Source organism: Salmo salar, chromosome ssa27 (genome assembly GCF_905237065.1).
Source record: "Salmo salar chromosome ssa27, Ssal_v3.1, whole genome shotgun sequence".
Lineage (NCBI taxonomy): Eukaryota > Metazoa > Chordata > Actinopteri > Salmoniformes > Salmonidae > Salmo > Salmo salar.
The window spans coordinates 31,432,998-31,453,290 of record NC_059468.1 but is presented as its reverse complement, the minus strand read 5'-3'; the positions used below and the strand labels follow the sequence as shown (position 1 = coordinate 31,453,290).

The window sequence follows — 20,293 nt, the reverse complement described above, 5'->3', positions numbered from 1 at the left end:
ACATCAGGTATATATTTAGAAATCAAACTATTACACGGATAGAATCTATGGATAATCTTAAAGGAGATCTCCTTTACTTTATTGGTCACCATACGTTTGTGTGGAGTGAGCCAAGCACGACGCCAGTTTACATCAAACGATGAAGCCCAACAAAATATCGCAGAGGGAATAGACTTCCTGTAGAAAATATCCCTTAATAAACGATTGTTGAATTTCGTATCTAGTAGACCTATGCCATTCCCTGGATATCGCTTACAATTGGAGATATTCCAAAATATGCATTATTTTGAATAAAGTTTTATCCCACTAGGTATAGCTTTAATAACAGTGTCATATTCCTTGCTTTAAACCTCAAAGTTGTATCTTTCCATAAATTCTCTCCACGTAAATAGATTCCCACTAATATTAACTAATTGGCTGACAAAGGACAACGTTTTTCGAGAACCAGTTACGGTAAAATAACATCTTGTTTCTATGTAATATCGACCCATTGTTCCATATAAAACATTTATGAGGTGAAAAGTTGTGTTTATACAGCAAAGCCCAGCACATTAAAGCATGCTTGTGAAAAGCCGCCAATTTCACAGGTTTACCCACAATATATGGACATTGTAGTAAAAAATGAAGCCCTCCGAACTTCAGAAAAACAAAATGAGGTATAATATTCCAGAAACTATAAGGATTTGTTATGTACCTTTTAATCCAGTTGACCTTTGATATCTGATTGAAGAGAGTGAAGTCTAAGACATTTAGACCGCCATCACAAACCCTGTTGGTGATAACATCACTTTTTATTTTATGTGGCTTGTTTTTCCATATGAAGTTGAACAATAGCCTATCTAAGGTACAGCAAGTGGATTTGGGAATGTCATTAGATGAAAAAAGATGGGATGCACGAGATAGCCCCTTAGCTTTGGATAAAAGCACCCTTCCTTGAAGATTTAAATCCCTCCCTAACCATGATGATATTTTTTGTTGTTGACAGATTCAGTTACAGGGTTCAAATTAAGATCACTCACAGCCTTAAGATTTTTGGTGATCTTTACACCGAGGTAGGTTACAGTATCTTTTCCAGAGATGTTACAATCTGCTGGATTGACAGCTCCTTTAGGAGGAAGCATGTTATTTCTCGCTAGCAAGGTACAGCCGTGCTCTGAGTGACTGACAAGTTTATCATTAGCCAGCAGCAAGTAACGTTTAGGGGAAAACAATGGACATAGCAGTTCTCACCTTGCAGCAAGGTAATGTCAGCTTGCTACTAGCTAGCTAGCTTACATGAATAGCAGGGCCTATCAGTTACAGACATTGTTGAGATACGTATCTGTATCTTGTTGCCTATAGCTAGCTAGCTATGTGCAGAGTCATAATATGCAGTACTATCTATGTGTAAGTCTGTGCCATACACGTCACAAACACCTAGTACTCAAATACCATCTGTGACGTTGACCTGTAGTCGTTAACTCACCAGTGTGACTTCAGCCAAGGGGCGTTTTGTATATTGATTGCTGCACACAGTATACAGTTAGCTAAACCTGTCTGCTGTAAGCTACCAACTTCATCCTTGTTCTTGTTGACAGGGTCTGACAAGCCCACAGAAGAGCATGGCAGACCTCAGCCTTGTGGAGAACTTCAGGACCTCAAGCAATGTAAGTTCTCTTCAGAGATGTATAATAATTCCATTTGTATGAAGCTCAATTTGGTAGAGCTCTCGGATGCTATTTCATTTCACTGCATTCAGACAGTTGTTGGCATTACTGTTAGACAATAACCACCTAACTGTACTGTTATGAATAATATAGTGTTACTACCAGCTATCCACAATTGAAACAGTTTCTGTTTTTTAGCTACTGACCTAAAACAGATAGCTCTCCCTCAGTATGGCAGTTACTTCCAATAGACTGTTTACGTTCCTGTACATTTCTACATTAAATCATTGTTGGTTACCTGTAATTCTTAGCATTTTCATTTGTCACTGTAACCTAGCACTAGAGGACTGTATGACATGCAATATGAGTGTTGATCTGTGTCACAACATATTCTTTGAATGAACAGCTCAGGTTGAGAACACATAAAAGAGGAAGGCTATTACATTTCAGTCTTAGATTTAGCCAGGGTCTCCTGCAGACTTAAGGCAATTTGCTAAAGTAAGAAACACTTTAGTAGTCACATGCCTTATGTAACCACTGTCTTTCAGGCGAACATCACATTCACATTGAGCTGCCTTATCATATGTCTCTAGTCCTTCAAGACTTGTTACATCATTGTCCTACATCACACTAAGCCAAGTGTCAGAAAGATTGAGGTTGGTCATTCACCAGACAACAGTCCTCATGTCAAGGACAGTACTCAGGATAATGTATAGGCTAGCTGTCCTGCTGAGGTAGTACTTCAGCGTTTTGGACGGGAGAGTGAGCCATTGCTTAGAAAATGCAATCAGTCGCTGTTAGCCATGAGGGGCAGTCATTAGCCACTTGTTCGAATTCAATTTGTCAAGAGCGCTGCTTGAAGCAAAGAATGTCACAATGCCCTGTTTATAATGTTAGTCACTCTTCAGGAGCCGCACCAGCCACTTTCCTTTGACTTTGCTGTGTAAGCTCCAGCTGAATAGAACTTGGAATGGGACCAACCCCATTACCCGCCATAAAGGGTGATGTTGATTCAACAAGACATTTAATTTCCTCTGTTCTGAGCCTGTTATTAACTTCCACAGTTCATTTTCTCCTGTCTGTGTGGGTCGGTGACTGCCGACTGCTGAAAGGTATAGATCCATTTTGGCTGTCAAGGTTTAGCCTATGTGAATAATGTCACATTGAACGCATAGGCAGTGTCTGCCCCAAATGGTAACCTATTCAGTTTATAGTGCATTATATTTGCCCTACATTTGTCCAGGGCCCATAGGCCCTACTTGTATTTTAATGCTGTTGTTGGAGTGGATTATTAAAAAAAGATCCTACACCAAATCAACTGCTTAAAAAAGTGTTCTTTTCATCTTTGTCCTTGACTTTCGTATAAGGGTAGAACAAGGCAGCACTGAAAGAGATGCTTCAAACCATCTGCTGCCTGTTTCCCAGAGATCCATGCTGTCCCTTCAAAAAGACTGTCTGTTTAGGAAAAATATACTTTCATTATGAGGAGTCTAGTCAGCCTAAACACAGACACACACACACACGCACATGTCACAAACAACACTTAAGCTAGCCTACTTCACAAACAAATACGTTTTATCTTCAATTTTTCTTGTACCTTTGAATGTGGACATAGAGCCTAAGCCTAGTCTACAATACTAGTAGTGAAAAATCCTGTTGACGCCAGACGGCTTCTTACAGGAACTGATTTCAACATGTCACATTAAGATAAGAACATGCATTTGTATGCAGCGTAATCAGTCGGCGAAAAGGTAACATGATTAAGTCAAAGCTCTATAACGGCTTTCCTGACTCTCTAATAGTGATCAGCTGCTGGTGGACTAACTCGATTACATCCTGGTACTTTACTATATATTGAGCAATGTAGGCTTCCTGCTTCTGAAACAGTCAAGGCTCCTTCCAAGCATGTTAGGTGGTTGATAGGCTTGCCTCTCTCTTGCCTGGAACTTTGAACACCGTTTATCACCTATAAGGCTTAGAGACAATTTATGCTTGATCTGAAAATGTGGTCGGCGGTGCCGTACGGATGGTGTGATGCAATTGCGGATGCATGCAGAGGCCAAATCGAGCTCCGTACTGCATCGCCGTGCACCTTCCAAATGTTGTAACAATGCGGAGGACTCCTTATAGCGCTGCATTGACATGATTGGTTGACTGTAGGTGAGGGTGGGAGGTCCAGCATAAACACAAACTCACTTCCTTCACAACAGCTCTGCGACGCGCAAGAAGTATACATGCCCTGACTTCTGCAGAGGCCGTGTGTTGGTCGACATGTGGGTTTCAATGTGCTATGAAGGAGAGAGGGAAAACATGTTAATATTTTAGTATCCAGCCCTTTACACCCACATACACCTGTTCCAGGGAGTATGTATGACTTGGCATTGCTGCTTGGAGAAGAGGGTCAAACCAAGATGTGGGGGGGATTTGCATACATTAGGGAGTTCAAACCATACTATTCACATAGCTCAAACTGGTTTGGCTGTGGATCAAACCATTAATCTTCCCCCTGGTGTAGTAGCATCTGGCTATCTCTAGGGAAGAGGAGTGCTGCTAGTTTGATTGACGGATGCTGCCATCCAATGAAGACCCAGATACGTTGGAGAGTGATTGATGGGCGGGTCTAGATTAATTTATCCAGTACCTGCTGGGAGCAGCAGCAGGTCCAAAGGTGGTCATTTTAGGATTAGTGTGACCTTACAAGGCTTTGGGTTTTAGTCTGTTTCTGCCATCTTGACATTTGCCATGACAATGAGTGAGATAGCTACAGTAATTTCACATGTCTAGGAACGGAAGTGGCAATACTGATTGTTATCTGCAAATTCTGTCTTTCTCCATATGCTTGTTCTTTTCAAAACTGACCTCAGATCAGTGTTTAGGGGCATCTTCATCCTACTCCTTCATACAGTGAGGCTGGCCTTCAGATCTAGTCTATTGTAGGCCTCTGCGTCCCAAATGGGCCCTGTTTAAAAGTAGTGCACTACAAAGGGAATAGAGTGCTGTTTGGGATATAGGCATATTCCTTTAAAGGAGCTCAGTTCTTTCTCGCTGACAGATACGTGTTATTGTTGCGGGTGTCTCTCTTTGTAGCCCTCAAACATTTATGCCTCTTGCCTTTTCTGGGGCCCTTTATGTGTATGACCTACTCAACTCACTTCTCTGACGAAGCAGCTGAGCCAATATAGTAGAATTCCTTTGATCTTCTTTTTTAACTCAAAACCTTTTCTTCCCTACTACATTTTAAGAGATGCTTTTGTGGGCACTCAAATAATGCACTGACATTTAATCTAGGCTCCACAGTACCATGAAGCGACGGGCATTGCCATTGATTACAATTCACTTATTTCAAGCTCATTGTATAAGCATCCAAATAATCTCTCCTTCCTCCTGAAATGAACACTCGTTCACTAAAAGCATTGGATTGGTGATGGCATCTGCAAGAGGTAGTTTCCATATACCTTTCAAATCCATAAGAAGAAGTGAACAAATGCATACTTCTGGAGAAAGGAGAGATAATTCGAATGCACCCAGTTCCATGTCGGCTAGTTCTCTTATCCACCACTAGGTGTCCCTCTGACATCATGTGTACTGCAAAGCTCAACGTCTTGGTTTTCAGTAGTTACCACAGCCACAAAGTCATAAACCTCTGCCTATTTCTTCACTTCATCTTCTTAAAATGTGATTTTAAACCTAACCTTCACCCTAACCTTAACCACAATGCTAACCTTATGCCAACCCTATCCTTTAAATTAAGACCAAAAATAAAATTTTTATGATATTGCCAATTTTGACTTTGGGGCTGTGGAAACAGAGAACATCTTAACCATTTACATCAAACTGACTAGAAGAAACAAGGGAAGCTTCTGGAAAACCTTAATAATTATTATGAAATGAATAAATTATTGTTGTTGAAAAAGCCATTTATCTACGTCTTTTGACATTCAATCGAATAGAGTCAGTGTACAATATGCTAATAGCGTTGTATTGAGTTTATTTATCATAGTCCTCCTTGCAAGTGCTCAAACGAGTCAAGCTGATGTTGTTATTGTGGGTTTTGCTTGTGATGGATAGGTCAGCGTGATCATCTTAGCCTCTGTTATCAGAACACCGCTCACAACATGGCCTCTGATTCTCTTTGATATCCTGTTAGGTGACACTAGTTAACCCATTGCTCAGGAACAGATGAGGACATACAGTATGATGACCAATTAAGCTAGGGATTAATGAATATTCATAATTGCTCTCATCATGACAATGACATTGTTTTAATAATTATTACTTGAGTAGAATGTGAATTGATTGAGGAAATAATCGAACACACACACACACGCAAACAAACACACTCCTCTCCCACTTAGTCACCTGGTATTGTTCCTTCTGATACTCACCAGAAAAGGAACCCTTTGTCTGCTGCTTGATTTGCTCTCTGCATTCAACAACCACTTCATCTTTTCAACAGCCTTTGATAAGGCTCATTAAGCAGCCTACTTTTCGGTGCAAATGGCTTTTTAATTTCCCTTTCTGCCCATATTGAGGAGGAACTGCACGATGATGAGACTTTTTAATTTGGACGGAGGAGGATCATTGTTTGGTGTTAACCCATCAAAGTAAATGTGATCAAAGCTTGATGATGGTTGTGAGTGTTCTAAGAGCCTCTACTCTACAGGGATCAGGGGGAAGGTATGGGTTGTGTTTGTGTCTCTGAAGCAGAATGGAGCCTCTTAATGAGTCATTCAGTTAGGTTGATTTAGTTCTCTTCTATACCTTTTTAAAGAGAAGGAGGAAAAGAGAGAGTTGAGAGAAGGGCTCTATCGACCTGGAGTTTTCTGAAAGACGCAGCTCATTTCCTGTCAATTTGGATGTCTGTCTTTTTCTTGTCGTTCTTTTTTCTCTCTCTTTATCAGCGAGCGATGACTCATTCAACCTCTATCCCTCCCTCCCGCCATAATTTTCCACCCACCCACACGCCTCCTTCCTACCCTCCATAATTTCCCACCCACCCCCTCACTAGGGATGCTGAGCTCCTACGCTCTGCTCACCCACACACTCTCTGTAGGCTCCTGCTGTGTTTTCTCTACCCAGCCTAAAATGTGGCAGAGCTGCACAGCATGCATTCACACGGGTGGTAGGTACTCTTCCCTCTCTTTTACTTGAAAAATATGGTTTTGAGGCTATTTTCTCTAGGCAGAAAATATATCTTATATCTCTGGTGTGGATGTGATACAGGCCTAGCTGTCAGACCCTATATCTCTGGTGTGGATGTGATATAGGCCTAGCTGTCAGACCCTATATCTCTGGTGTGGATGTGATACAGTCCTAGCTGTCAGACCCTATATCTCTGGTGTGGATGTGATATAGGCCTAGCTGTCAGACCCTATATCTCTGGTGTGGATGTGATATAGGCCTAGCTGTCAGACCCTATATCTCTGGTGTGGATGTGATGTCAGGCCTAGCTGTCAGACCCTATATCTCTGGTGTAGATGTGATATAGGCCTAGCTGTCAGACCCTATATCTCTGGTGTGGATGTGATATAGGCCTAGTTGTCAGACCCTATATCTCTGGTGTGGATGTGATACAGGCCTAGCTGTCAGACCCTATATCTCTGGTGTGGATGTGATACAGGCCTAGCTGTCAGACCCTATATCTCTGGTGTGGATGTGATATAGGCCTAGTTGTCAGACCCTATATCTCTGGTGTGGATGTGATATAGGCCTAGTTGTCAGACCCTATATCTCTGGTGTGGATGTGATATAGGCCTAGCTGTCAGACCCTATATCTCTGGTGTGGATGTGATATAGGCCTAGCTGTCAGACCCTATATCTCTGGTGTGGATGTGATACAGTCCTAGCTGTCAGACCCTATATCTCTGGTGTGGATGTGATATAGGCCTAGCTGTCAGACCCTATATCTCTGGTGTGGATGTGATATAGGCCTAGCTGTCAGACCCTATATCTCTGGTGTGGATGTGATATAGGCCTAGCTGTCAGACCCTATATCTCTGGTGTGGATGTGATACAGGCCTAGCTGTCAGACCCTATATCTCTGGTGTAGATGTGATATAGGCCTAGCTGTCAGACCCTATATCTCTGGTGTGGATGTGATATAGGCCTAGTTGTCAGACCCTATATCTCTGGTGTGGATGTGATACAGGCCTAGCTGTCAGACCCTATATCTCTGGTGTGGATGTGATATAGGCCTAGCTGTCAGACCCTATATCTCTGGTGTGGATGTGATACAGGCCTAGCTGTCAGACCCTATATATCTGGTGTGGATGTGATATAGGCCTAGCTGTCAGACCCTATATCTCTGGTGTGGATGTGATATAGGCCTAGCTGTCAGACCCTATATCTCTGGTGTGGATGTGATATAGGCCTAGTTGTCAGACCCGATATCTCTGGTGTGGATGTGATACAGGCCTAGTTGTCAGACCCTATATCTCTGGTGTAGATGTGATACAGGCCTAGCTGTCAGACCCTATATCTCTGGTGTGGATGTGATATAGGCCTAGCTGTCAGACCCTATATCTCTGGTGTGGATGTGATATAGGCCTAGCTGTCAGACCCTATATCTCTGGTGTAGATGTGATACAGGCCTAGCTGTCAGACCCTATATCTCTGGTGTGGATGTGATACAGACCTAGTTGTCAGACCCTATATCTCTGGTGTGGATGTGTTATAGGCCTAGTTGTCAGACCCTATATCTCTGGTGTGGATGTGATACAGGCCTAGTTGTCAGACCCTATATCTCTGGTGTAGATGTGATACAGGCCTAGCTGTCAGACCCTATATCTCTGGTGTGGATGTGATATAGGCCTAGCTGTCAGACCCTATATCTCTGGTGTGGATGTGATACAGGCCTAGTTGTCAGACCCTATATCTCTGGTGTAGATGTGATACAGGCCTAGCTGTCAGACCCTATATCTCTGGTGTAGATGTGGTGCAATAGGTGTTGTGAAGGTTAATCAGCCCAATGGATGAGCTCTGAGAAATTAATAGATCCTCCACTGGTTCCCAGATATATTCCAGAGAGTTCTCTTCTCTCACAGAGCTCCTGCTTCCTTCCTTCCTTCCCACAAGGGTGTCCCAGCAACCGCCCGATGTTTCCCGCTGGAGTGTTAATGACCTTACTGATGCATCTATTTCTCTCTCTCTCCCTGTATGTTTCTCTCTCTCTCATTCTCTCCCCCTTTCTTTCTCTACCCCCTCTCCCTTTCTCACCACCTCTCTCCCCCACCCCACCTCTCTCTGATATCTCAGGAGGAGTTGAGGGAGATGAGGGAGCAGCCCATCGACCCCCAGGCAGAGCAGGAGATCATTAACAGCATCCAGGAGGTCTACTACTCTGACGACTCCTTCGACATGGTGCAGCACGGGCTGGAGGTGAGTCAGTTAGTTAGGCTAGTTAGACTAGTTAGGCTAGTTAGTTAGGCCCACTGTTTACTACAGACCCGGACACAACAAGCTGGAGGTGAGTCAGATAGTTAGTTAGTTTAGTTAGGCCCACTGTACACTACAGGCTTAGACTTTTTTTCTTCCTTATAGAACCAAAAAGGGTTCTATCGCATGCTTCATATATGGCACACCTAAAAGTTCTATATAGAACCCTTTTTATACATTTTTTTTTTATCAGAACCCTAGAGGATCTTCTTCGCTGAACCAAAATGGTTCCAAATAGAGCCCTGTATGGTGCCATTTATGAATTATGGCTACTACTCTTAACAGTATTTTTTTTTGCTAAGAATATAATTTTATGAACAATTAAATAAATAAGTATACCAGAGAGTCGGTTCTAACCCAAAAAATATATCAAGTATATTATTACAGTAGACTAAAAACAGTTGCATGCATTCGTCATTTATTGATTGTTCAGGCTAGTTATTCAAAGGTCCCTTTTGTTATTTAATTTTAAAACTAAAATGCTTGATTGTATTTCAAAGCATGAATGTATCTTGTGCTGTGTGATGGCATGAAGGAATTAATGACTGAATGATTGATACAGTAGCCTATATAAGTATTGAAATATAGGCCTAAGTAAGTTACGGTATCAAGACTAAACAGGATGTGCTCTTAGGCCTACAGCTCGATGGTGGTTATACAAGGCTGCTATACTAAGCCTACTAATGATAACAACATTACTTATTATTATAATGATCGTAATAATAACAATAAGAAGGAGATCACGATAAAGGAGGCTAAATGAGCCAGAGCTGTGTGTATATTATGTGTGACCAACAGGTGCTGTTAGTTTACAGTATCATTTTTCTGCCTGTTTGGAACAGTGTAAACACGAAATCAATAAGTAATACCAGTCTGTTCTAATGATACAAATATTAAAAACAGCCACATCTGTGAAATTGCTTTATCCGACATTTTGCCGTTGCATGAGGCTTGGTGCTCATGGAATCAGTAGACTATTAATCAAACACTCAAACAGGCAACAGAAGCAGGATGTCTTATTCCTGTAGATATATATGGATGATTTATAAAGCCAGGAACGTTTATCAGTTAGGGTATTGATTATAGACCTAAGTTGGGGTTTGCTCTCTTCTCAATTTTCGTAGACAATTAGGCTAAGCCCTTAATCACACGGGACTTGTATTACTACAGAACGTTGGTTATGTCATTATTACCCCAGAATGTCTGTTATTCCAGAGGACGATTCGGAAGGGATTTGTTTTTTTCCCCAAACTGCCCCCTGTAATTCTTAATTTTCCCCCAATAATTTCACAGTTATGAAGGAAGCCTGGAGGTTTTTATTCTAGGCGTGAAGATATTTCAACAAGTCCAGGCGAAAGGGCCCCACTGATAACTCCAGCTTGGTTCCCAAGTTTCTTAAACAAACCAAACCATCTTTGGTATCGTGTAGCCATAATATTTGAATTGAGGAAGTGTGATCATAATCATTAGGATATTTTAGTGATCCACAGTAGACGTCCTAAATGCCCCCAGCCTTCAGATGTGCGCTTGAGATGCGTTTTAAGGCTATGGATGCATAAATGAACTTATCATTTCCAACCATTTAGGTCAGTTGTATGCTGCTTTGCGATATCTATTTACAGCAAGGGTTACATTAAATAGGCGCAATATTTTTTACTGATGCATTTGGCAATATTAAATTCATACGCACAAAACATATGAACAAAAGCATTCACTGTGAAAGTTGGTAGATGTAGGCCCTTCATATAAAGTTATGGGCAGCATTCATTCAATTTATCGAATCAGTTATTGTTTTCTTGATCAAACCGTGAGCAACACATGTCAAACTCAGACATTTCTCTGAAAACACAGGGATGTCGAGTTGCACGGGACTAGTACTATCAGAGGACCTTGGAGTTCGCCAAAAAACAGGTTATTCTGTTTGGAATTATTACTCTCCTGCCATGTACAAATGACTGACATGGCAGATTGGGACGGCACTAAAATTACAATTACAGATGTGGTGTTTTGTGCTTGTGCACATAATGACATTACCCGACCACCCCCAGTAAAAATAATCAAATTCCAATAGGGCAATAGGTTAGGGCTGTTTCCTCGTGTCTCCTGCTGGTGCCTCCGCCACATTATTCTCCATCCCAATATGCTGCTTCATTTAGCACCAAAAAAATGTATAAAAGTGACTGCTCGACTAAAGAAATCTTGGTCGACCAAACAATCGACCAGTTGACTAAATGGGGTCAGCCCTACACCAAGCACTTTATCCTCCTCAACATGCTCAATTTCTACATTACTCATTACAATATTTAGTTGAGATTCAGGGTTTAGTCAATGATTTTCCCCAAATACAATGCTTTTCGTTTTTGAAATATTTAGGACTAACTTATTTCTCGCCACCCATTCTGGAACTGACTGCAGCTCTTTGTTAAGTGTTGCAGTGATTTCACTGCTGTGGGAGCTGACATGTATAGTGTTGAGCCAGTGGCAGGTCATTAGTAAAGATTGAAAAAAGTAAAGGGTCTAGACAGCTGCCCAGGGGAATGCTTAACTCTACCTGGGTTATGTTGCAGAGGCTGTTAGACAGGTAACTCTCCATCCACAATATAGCAGGGATGTAAAGCCATAACACACAAGTTTCAGCATATTATGATCTAGAATGTCAAAACCTGCACTGAAGTCTAACAAAACAGCCCCAACTTTTTATGATCAATTTCTCTCAGCCAATCATCAGTCATTTGTGTAAGTGCCGTACATGTTGAATGCCCTTCGCTATGAACGTGTTGAATATCTGTCTTTATTTATATAGCACGTTTCAGACATGAATGTAACATAATGCGCTTCACAGGAAAAAAACATTAAAAAAACGCTGAAAATAAAAACTACACAACAAACATGAGAATAAAAAAAAAACGAAATAATAACAATAAAAACTGAAAAACTACAAAAGCACCGAAGGAAAAGCAAAGCTAAAAAGGTGTGGTTTAAGATGTCTTTTAAATATCTTCACAGTTTCGGCCCTCAGGCTCTCTGGCAGGCTATTCCAGAGGCTGGGGGCATAGTAACTAAAGGCTGCCTCTCCATGCCTCTTGGTCCTTGGCTTTGGGAGAGTTAAAAGGCCAGTGCCAGAGGACCTGAGGGACCTACTGGGTACATATCTCAAAAGCATGTCTGATATGTTTTGGGGTGCACAATCATGGGTTGATTTAAAATCCAATAGAATAATCTTAAAATGTAATCTAAATGTCACAGGCAGCGACTTTAAAACCGGTGTAATGTGTGCTTTCTGTCTGGTCTTGGTCAGTACCTGTGCTGCAGCAATCTGTTTGTTTTGCAGTTGACCAATGGCTTTCTTGGGTAGACCAAGAAAGCCATGTAATAAAAGCATGGATGAGTCTCTCTGTATCAGCCTGAGATATACACGGCTGCACTTTGGCAATGTTCCTCAGGTGGTAAAAAGCAATTTTTGTCACATTCCTAATGTGTGATTTGAAATTGAGTTCAGAATCTAAAATGACACCTAGGTTTTTTACCTGGTGTTTTATCTTTATTGCCCATGATTTAAAATGTGCAGCCAGATTCTCTGTGCTTTGGCTCCAATAATAAATAGCATTGTATGACGCTACAAGCTTGGAACAGCTGCATTTGGGGAGTTTCTCCCATTCTTCTCTGCAGATCCTCTCAAGCTCTGTCAGATTGGATGGGGAGTGTCACTGCTTGGCTATTTTCAGGTCTCTCTAGAGATGTTTTTTGGGGTTCAGTTCTGGGCTCTGGCTGGTTTTCATCAAGGATCTCTCTGTACTTTGCACTGTTCATCTTTCCCTCGATCCTGACTAGTCTCCCAGTCCCTGCCACTGAAAAACATCCCCACAGCATGATGCTGCCACCACCATGCTTCACCGTAGGGATAGTGCCAGGTTTCCTCCAGACGTGACGCATTCAGGCCAAAGAGTTCAATCTTGGTTTCGTCAGACCAGAGAATCTTGTTTCTCATGGTCTGTGAGTCCTTTAGGTGACTTTTGGCAAACTCCAATCGGGCTGTCATCTGCCTTTTACTAAGGAGTGGCTTCCGTCTGGCCACGCTACCATAAAGGCCTGATTGGTGGAGTGCTGCAGAAATGGTTGTCCTTTTAGAAGGTTCTCCCACCTCCACAGAGGAACTCTGGAGCTTTGTCAGACTGACCACCGGGTTCTTGGTCACCTCCTTGACCAAGGCCCTTCTCCCCGATTGCTCAGTTTGACCGGGCGGCCAGCGCCTCTAGGAAGAGTCTTGGTGGTTCCAAACTTCTTCCACTTAAGAATGATGGAGGCCACTGTGTTCTTGGGGACCTTCAATGCTGCAGAAATGTTTTGGTACCCTTCCCCAGATCTGTGCCTCGACACAATCCTGTCTCAGAGCTCTACAGACAATTCCTTCGACATCATGGCTTGGTTTTTGCTCTGACATGCACTGTCAACTGTGGGATATTATCTAGACAGGTGTTTGCCTTTCCAAAAAGTAATGGGGTCTGAATACTTTCCGAATGCACTGTATATCATCTTTTTTAGTGAAGGGTTCTTTAATCTCATCCAAATAACTAAAAGGTTCTATATAGAACCCCAAATACCCTTTTGTACAGACCCAGAGGAAACACCAAGCTAGAGGTGAGTCAAATAGTTAGGCTAGTTAGTTATGCCCGCTGTTCACTACACACCCAGAGGGCACACCAAGCCAAGGGACCCACTGCCCAATCTCCCCTTATAGCACCTTCACAGAGTGTCCCAAATGCGTCCCAAATGGCACCCTATTCCATATGTAGTGCATAGGGCTATGGTCAAAAGTAGTGCCATATGTAGGGAATAGGGTGCCTTTTGGGACAGAGTCATAGTACTGTGTACCAGACCCCAAGGACAGAACAAGCTGGAGGTGACTTAGTTATTTAGTTTGACCTACTGTACACTACAGACCCCAAGGACACAACATGCTGGAGGTGAGTTAGTTAGTCCTACTGTACACTACAGACCCCAAGGACACGTAGGGAGAGTTATTAAAGTGGCTATGCATAGATAATAACAGAGAGTAGCACCAGTGTAAAAGGGGGTGGGGGCAATGCACGTAGTCTGGGGTAGCTATTTGCTTAGCTGTTCAGGAGTCTTATGGCTTGGGGGTAGAAGCTGTTTAGGAGCCTCTTGGACCTAGACTTGGCGCTCCGGTACCGCTTGCCATGCGGTAGCAGAGAGAACAGTCTATGATTAGGGTGGCTGGATTCTTTAACAAATTTTAGGGCCTTCCTCTGACACCGCCTGGTTTAGAGGTCCTGGGTGCAGGAAGCTTGGCCCCGGTGATGTTCTGGGCTGTACGCACTACCCTCTGTAGTGCCTTGCAGTCGGAGGTCGAGCAGTTGCCATACTAGGCAGTGAAGCAACCCATCAGGATGCTCTCGATGGTGCAGCTGTAGAACCTTTTGACGATCTGAGGACCCATGCCAATTCTTTTCAGTTTCCTGAGGGGGAATAGGTTTTGTTGTGCCCTCTTCACATCTGTCTTGGTGTGCTTGGACCATGTTAGTTTGTTGATGATGTGGACGCCAAGGAACTTGAAGCTCTCAACCTGCTCCACTACAGCCCCGTCGATGAGAATGGGGGCATGCTCGGTCCTCCTTTTTCTATAGTCCACAATCATCTATTTTGTCTTGATCACGTTGAGGGAGAGGTTGTTGTCCTGGCACCACATGGCCAGGTCTCTGACCTCCTCCCTATAGGCTGTCTCGTCATTGTCAGTGATCAGGCCTACCACTGCTGTGTCATCGGCAAACTTAATGATGGTGTTGGAGTCGTGCCTGGCCGTGCAGTCATGAGTGAACAGGGAGTACAGGAGGGGACTGAGCATGCACACCTGAGGGGCCCCCGTGTTGAGGATCAGTGTGGCGGATGTGTTGTTACCTACCCTTACCACCTGGGGGCGGCCCGTCAGGAAGTCCAGGATCCTCCAGGATCCAGTTGCAGAGGGAGGTGTTTAGTCCCAGGGTCCTTAGCTTATTGATGAGCTTTGAGGGCACTATTGTGTTGAAAGCTGAGCTGTAGTCAATGAACAGCATTCTCACATAGGTGTTCCTTTTGTTCAGGTGTAAAAGGACAGTGTGGAGTGCAATAGATATTACATCATCTATGGATCTGTTGGGGCGGTATGCAAATTGGAGTTGGTCTAGGGTTTCTGGGATAATGGTGTTGATGTGAGCCATGACCAGTCTTTCAACGCACTTCATAGCTATAGACGTGAGTGCTAAGGGTTGGTAGTAATTTAGGCACATTACCTTAGTGTTCTTGGGCACAGGGACTATGGTAGTCTACTTGAAACATGTTGGTATTACAGACTCGGACAGGGAGAGGTTGAAAATGTCAGTGAAGACACTTGCCAGTTGGTCAGTGCATGCTCGGAGTACACATCCTGGTAATCCGTCTGGCCCTGCGGCCTTGTGAATATTGACCTGTTTAAAGGTCTTACTTACATCGGCTGAGGAAAGCGTGATCACACATTCGTCGGGAACAGCTGATGCTCTCATGCATGTTTCAGTGTTACTTGCCTCAAAGCTTCCCTTTGTAGTCTATAATAGTTTGCAAGCCCTGCCACATCTGACGAGCATCGGAGCCGGTGTAGTACGATTTCAATCTTAGTCCTGTATTGACCCTTTGCCTGTTTGCTGGTTCGTCGGAGGGCATAGCGGGATTTCTTATAAGCTTCCGGGTTAGAGTCCCGCTCCTTGAAAGCGGCAACTCTCAAGGAGCTGTTCGGTGCGGATGTTGCCTGTATTCCATGGCTTCTGGTTGGGGTATGTACGTACAGTCACTGTAGGGATGACGTCCTCGATGCACTTATTAATGAAGCCAATGACTGATGTGGTGTACTCTTCAATGCCATCGCAAGAATCCCAGAATATATTCCAGTCTGTGCTAGCAAAACAGTCCTGTAGCTCAGTGGGGTCTAAACTGACTAGTTCCATGACTTGGGGCCTCAGCGGGGTCTACACTGACTAGTTCCACGACTTGGAGCCTCAGCGGGGACTACGCTGACTAGTTCCACGACTTGGAGTCTCAGCGATGTCCACACTGACTAGTTACACGACATGGGGCCTCAACGGGGTCTACACTGACTAGTTACACGACTTGGGGCCGCAGCGGGGTCTACACTGACTAGTTCCATGACTTGGGGCCTCAGTGGGGTCTACACTGACTATTTCCACGACTTTGGGCCTCAGCGGGGACTACACTGACTAGTTCTACAATTTGGGGCCTCAGCGATGTCCACACTGACTAGTTACACGATTTGGGGCCTCAGCGGGATCTACACTGACTGGTTAAACCGACTTGTGCCTCAGCGGGGTTTACACTAACTAGTTACAGCGACTTGGGCCTCCCCACCTACACCTCCCTCCCCCTGGTTCCCAAACTCGTGATGGGGGACTCCTCTCCCCCCTTGACGGAGCTGTATCTACTCTAGCGTCACTCTGGCGTCTTCTCCTGCTCACATGCCGATGACTTCCAGATTGATGGATTATCCACTCGCGGAGGAAGGGTGTGAAATCTCATTAGATTTAGCCGAGTGTCGCAACAATAACAACCTTTCAGATTAGAAAATGAGACTTTCAGCCAAGGGGAAAGCAATTACCCATCATCCTCGGGGCTTCTTCGCTGCTGTTGTTCCCTTTGCTTGTTTACCGATAAAGTAGTGCTCCCTGATTTTAATTACATTTATTATGCATCTAAGCATGTGTGGAATACAATTCTGTGACTTTTTTTCCTCCACTTTTTAAACGAAGAAGTTAGTTGACAGAAGACAGTGGAAGCTCTTTGAATAAATTCTACTTAAGCGAACTAGAGAGCCGAAGCTGAAGAAACTAAAATAATTAGGATTAGCCACTAAAATAATCAAACGAAATCCCACACAGCTCTGAGCTGCTGCCATTTGGATTTCAGTTCGGTTTCCACGATAAAACAACTTTGATTTGTTTTCTGGCAGGTGGTTCACTCCACACACCAAAGCTGCGCTCCACAAAAGGGCTTTCTCTTCTAAGAAGTTCTTGGTATGAGCTTTGTATTCTTGTATTGTAACAATGCTTTTATTGTGTGTTTATGACAGAAACTCCCAACTGAGCTGAACCTGCAGGAGCTGGCGGAGTACAGAAACAAGCTGAAGAACCAACAAGCAACGGTGAGTGCAGGAGATGAGATGAGCAGCATAGGGACAGTCACTCACATACTTGAATTATGGTGATAATAGCTATGCCATTTTATTGTATCAGTGCACTTTGAAGGCAAACACAACATCTTCCGTGTTCAAAACAAGCAATTCAATAATTACATACATTATGTTTCTATGTAATGTAGGCCTAACAAAACTACATTTATAATCACCAATTTTATATTTAATATAATTTCTGTTGTCACAGTTGTCGAAAGGAGCACCAAAGTGCAGCGTGTGTGTCGTTCCACATTTTATTTACACTGTGAAACTATGCAATACATATAAATAAACTGAATAACAAAAACAACAAACCGTGATGCAGCGTTAGCATACACGTACTCAAAAACAATCTCCCACAAACCCAGGTGGAAAAAAACCCCTACTTAAGTATGATCTCCAATTAGAGACAACGAGGACCAGCTGTCTCTAATTGGAGATCATCCCAAACAAAACCCAACATAGAAATACAAAACTAGAACCTGACAACATAGAAAACTAAACTAGAAAACCCCCGTCACGCCCTGACCTACTCAACCATAGAAAATAACAGCTTTCTAAGGTCAGGACGTGACATCTGTGAAGCCTAAACTTATTGCTTCAGCCTGGGCATGGAAATGTACGTACAGTCGCTTCCTGTTAATTGCATATTGGAGAAGTGCAAACTCCTCTTAAGTGCATTGAATTTCACCAATCCCAGGTGGATGTTGGCATGTTATATTCAGAAAGACGGCTTTAAAACTCTAGTTAGTGTATTGTATCCAGTAGTGTATCAGCTGCAGGCCCAGTGAGTTATTATACTGAACCAAAATATAAATGCAACATGCAACAATTTCAAAGATTTTACTTAGTTACAGTTCATATAAGGAAATCAGGCAATTGAAATTGTCACGTCCTGACCAGTAAGGTGTAATTTTGTTATTGTTGTATGGTCAGGACGTGGCAGGGGTGTGTTTGATTTATGTGTCTTGGGCTTTTGGGTAATGTTCTATGTTTCTATGTATAGCTGTGTAGCCTTACAGGACTGTTTTCGTCGTTGTTTGTTATTTTTGTTAAGTGTTCACGTTTATCTAAATAAAAAAGGAAGATGAGCACGATACCCGCTGCGCCTTGGTCCACTTTTTACGACGCACCTGACAGAAATATATTCATTTGGCCCTAATCTTTGGATTTCACATGACTGGGAGTTAGGGCTGTCCCTGTTCTTTGGAACAATCGACTGGTCGAAATTTTTAAATGTGTCTTTTTCCATATATAAACACACCCTATGTGTTTTAATAAAATCAACTATATGTAGGCTACAGAGCATGTCTGATTTAAGCACTGTGATTAAATAATGAAGACCACACAAATGACTCAAGAGAGAGGCAGAGATCATCCACCTCCTCCTGCGCTGCTGGCTTTTCCAGATTCTGCCACTACGCTCCTGAAGTTGCCAGTAACAGGCTACACCATTTCTACAGATCTGCGTGCCAGTTAGGATTTTCATATGCACATTTTCGTGGAACAGTTTCATTTATTTTATAATAAAGTCTTCATAACTCAAAATCATTGTCATGCGATTCATGAAAATTAAATCTAAATGAAATTCTACAAATCTGAAACTAACTTCTATTTCCATTGCCAAGTATGTAAAAATAGCCTACATGAATCCAACAAATAAAAACACTGCAGCCTGCAGGTAGAAAATATCCTGATAAAAATAAATTAAATTTGCTATGCACGGCCTCTCTGCAAAGAACTTGAAACATTGTATCAACTTGGTCCAGCCAAGTTGCTGTTTGAGGTGAAGAAAAATTACTTTGAGAAGCTCCACAACTCATTAGTGGTGTTGAGTTAAGATGATCAGAAATACTATCGGATCCCTAATGGGCACATTTATAGGCCTACATTTGTGCACAGGCCAGGTAGCCTAGGCCTACTTCAATGCGTAATCAGGTGCGCGTCCTTACTCAAGATTGACAGGAGCGTTCCAAACAAAACACAATGAATAAATTGGAATTAAATAAACAAACTTGTTTCTCACAAGTGTAGCCTAGGTTGTGCGCTCTGCAAACAACGGGTCCACACCGACAAGGAGAACTGTAATGATAATATATTGATTGCATTAACAGAAATTACGGTAACCAAACGAACATTGTAGATTAGAATGGTAATTAAAGGTAAATGTTCTACTGGTGATACTGATGTGCCATCCTCTCGGCCTCCACAATGGGTTAGTCCACTGAGACAGGCGTCAATCAAGACATTACATAATTCATTTTATTTTTTTGCAACTGCCAGACAAAAAAAATTGTGTCGACCAACAACCTATGGACCAGTCAGTCGATCAGTCCTACTGGGAATACAGATATTCATCGGTTGGTCAAAGATACCTTAAAAAAAAAGTAGGAGTGTGGATCAGAAAGCCAGTCAGTATCTGGTGTGACCACCATTTGCCTCATGCAGCGTGACACATCTCCTCCTAGAGTTGATCAGGTTGTTGATTGTGGCCTGTGGAAGATTGTCCCCTCTTCAATTGTCCCCTCTTCAACCTGCACGCATTTTGCGTACCAACTACACATTTCTCTGTCAATGTACGCAGGTATGAGATCCAAGTCATAGGTACGCAGAAATGAATAGGGCCTTATTTCAATTTTTTTTTTTTTAAATGAATAAAAAATAAATCCACTGAGTAAATCTAACATCCCGATTCTCAAGCTGTGTCACGTAAGTCGTAGGAAGGAGACCAAGGCGCAGTGTGCATATTGTTCCACTTATTTTATTATAATGTGAAACTATGCAATACATACAATAAACAAAAACAACCAACCGTGACGAAGAAGTGCAACATGCACTAACTCAAAATAATCTCCCACAAACAAAGGTGTGGAAAAACAACAACTTAAATATGATCCCCAATTAGAGACAACGATGACCAGCTGCCTCTAATTGGGGATCATCCAAAAAACCCAACATAGAAAACAGAAACTAGAACCAAAACACATAGAAAAATGTAACT

The 20,293-nt window shown here is 42.7% G+C and overlaps 1 protein-coding gene across 2 annotated transcripts in view; it reads left to right on the top strand.

Moving 5' to 3' along the window:
• The window catches only part of LOC106588944 (syndetin), a 162,624-nt gene that overhangs the window by 1,156 nt on the left and 141,175 nt on the right, over window positions 1-20,293 (top strand). For both annotated transcript variants that reach the window (XM_014178519.2, XM_014178518.2), the window contains exons 2-4: window positions 1,578-1,646; window positions 8,901-9,023; window positions 17,191-17,262. In XM_014178519.2, coding sequence (XP_014033994.1) covers window positions 1,578-1,646; window positions 8,901-9,023; window positions 17,191-17,262 — 264 coding nt within the window. The remainder of the gene's footprint in view (window positions 1-1,577; window positions 1,647-8,900; window positions 9,024-17,190; window positions 17,263-20,293) is intronic.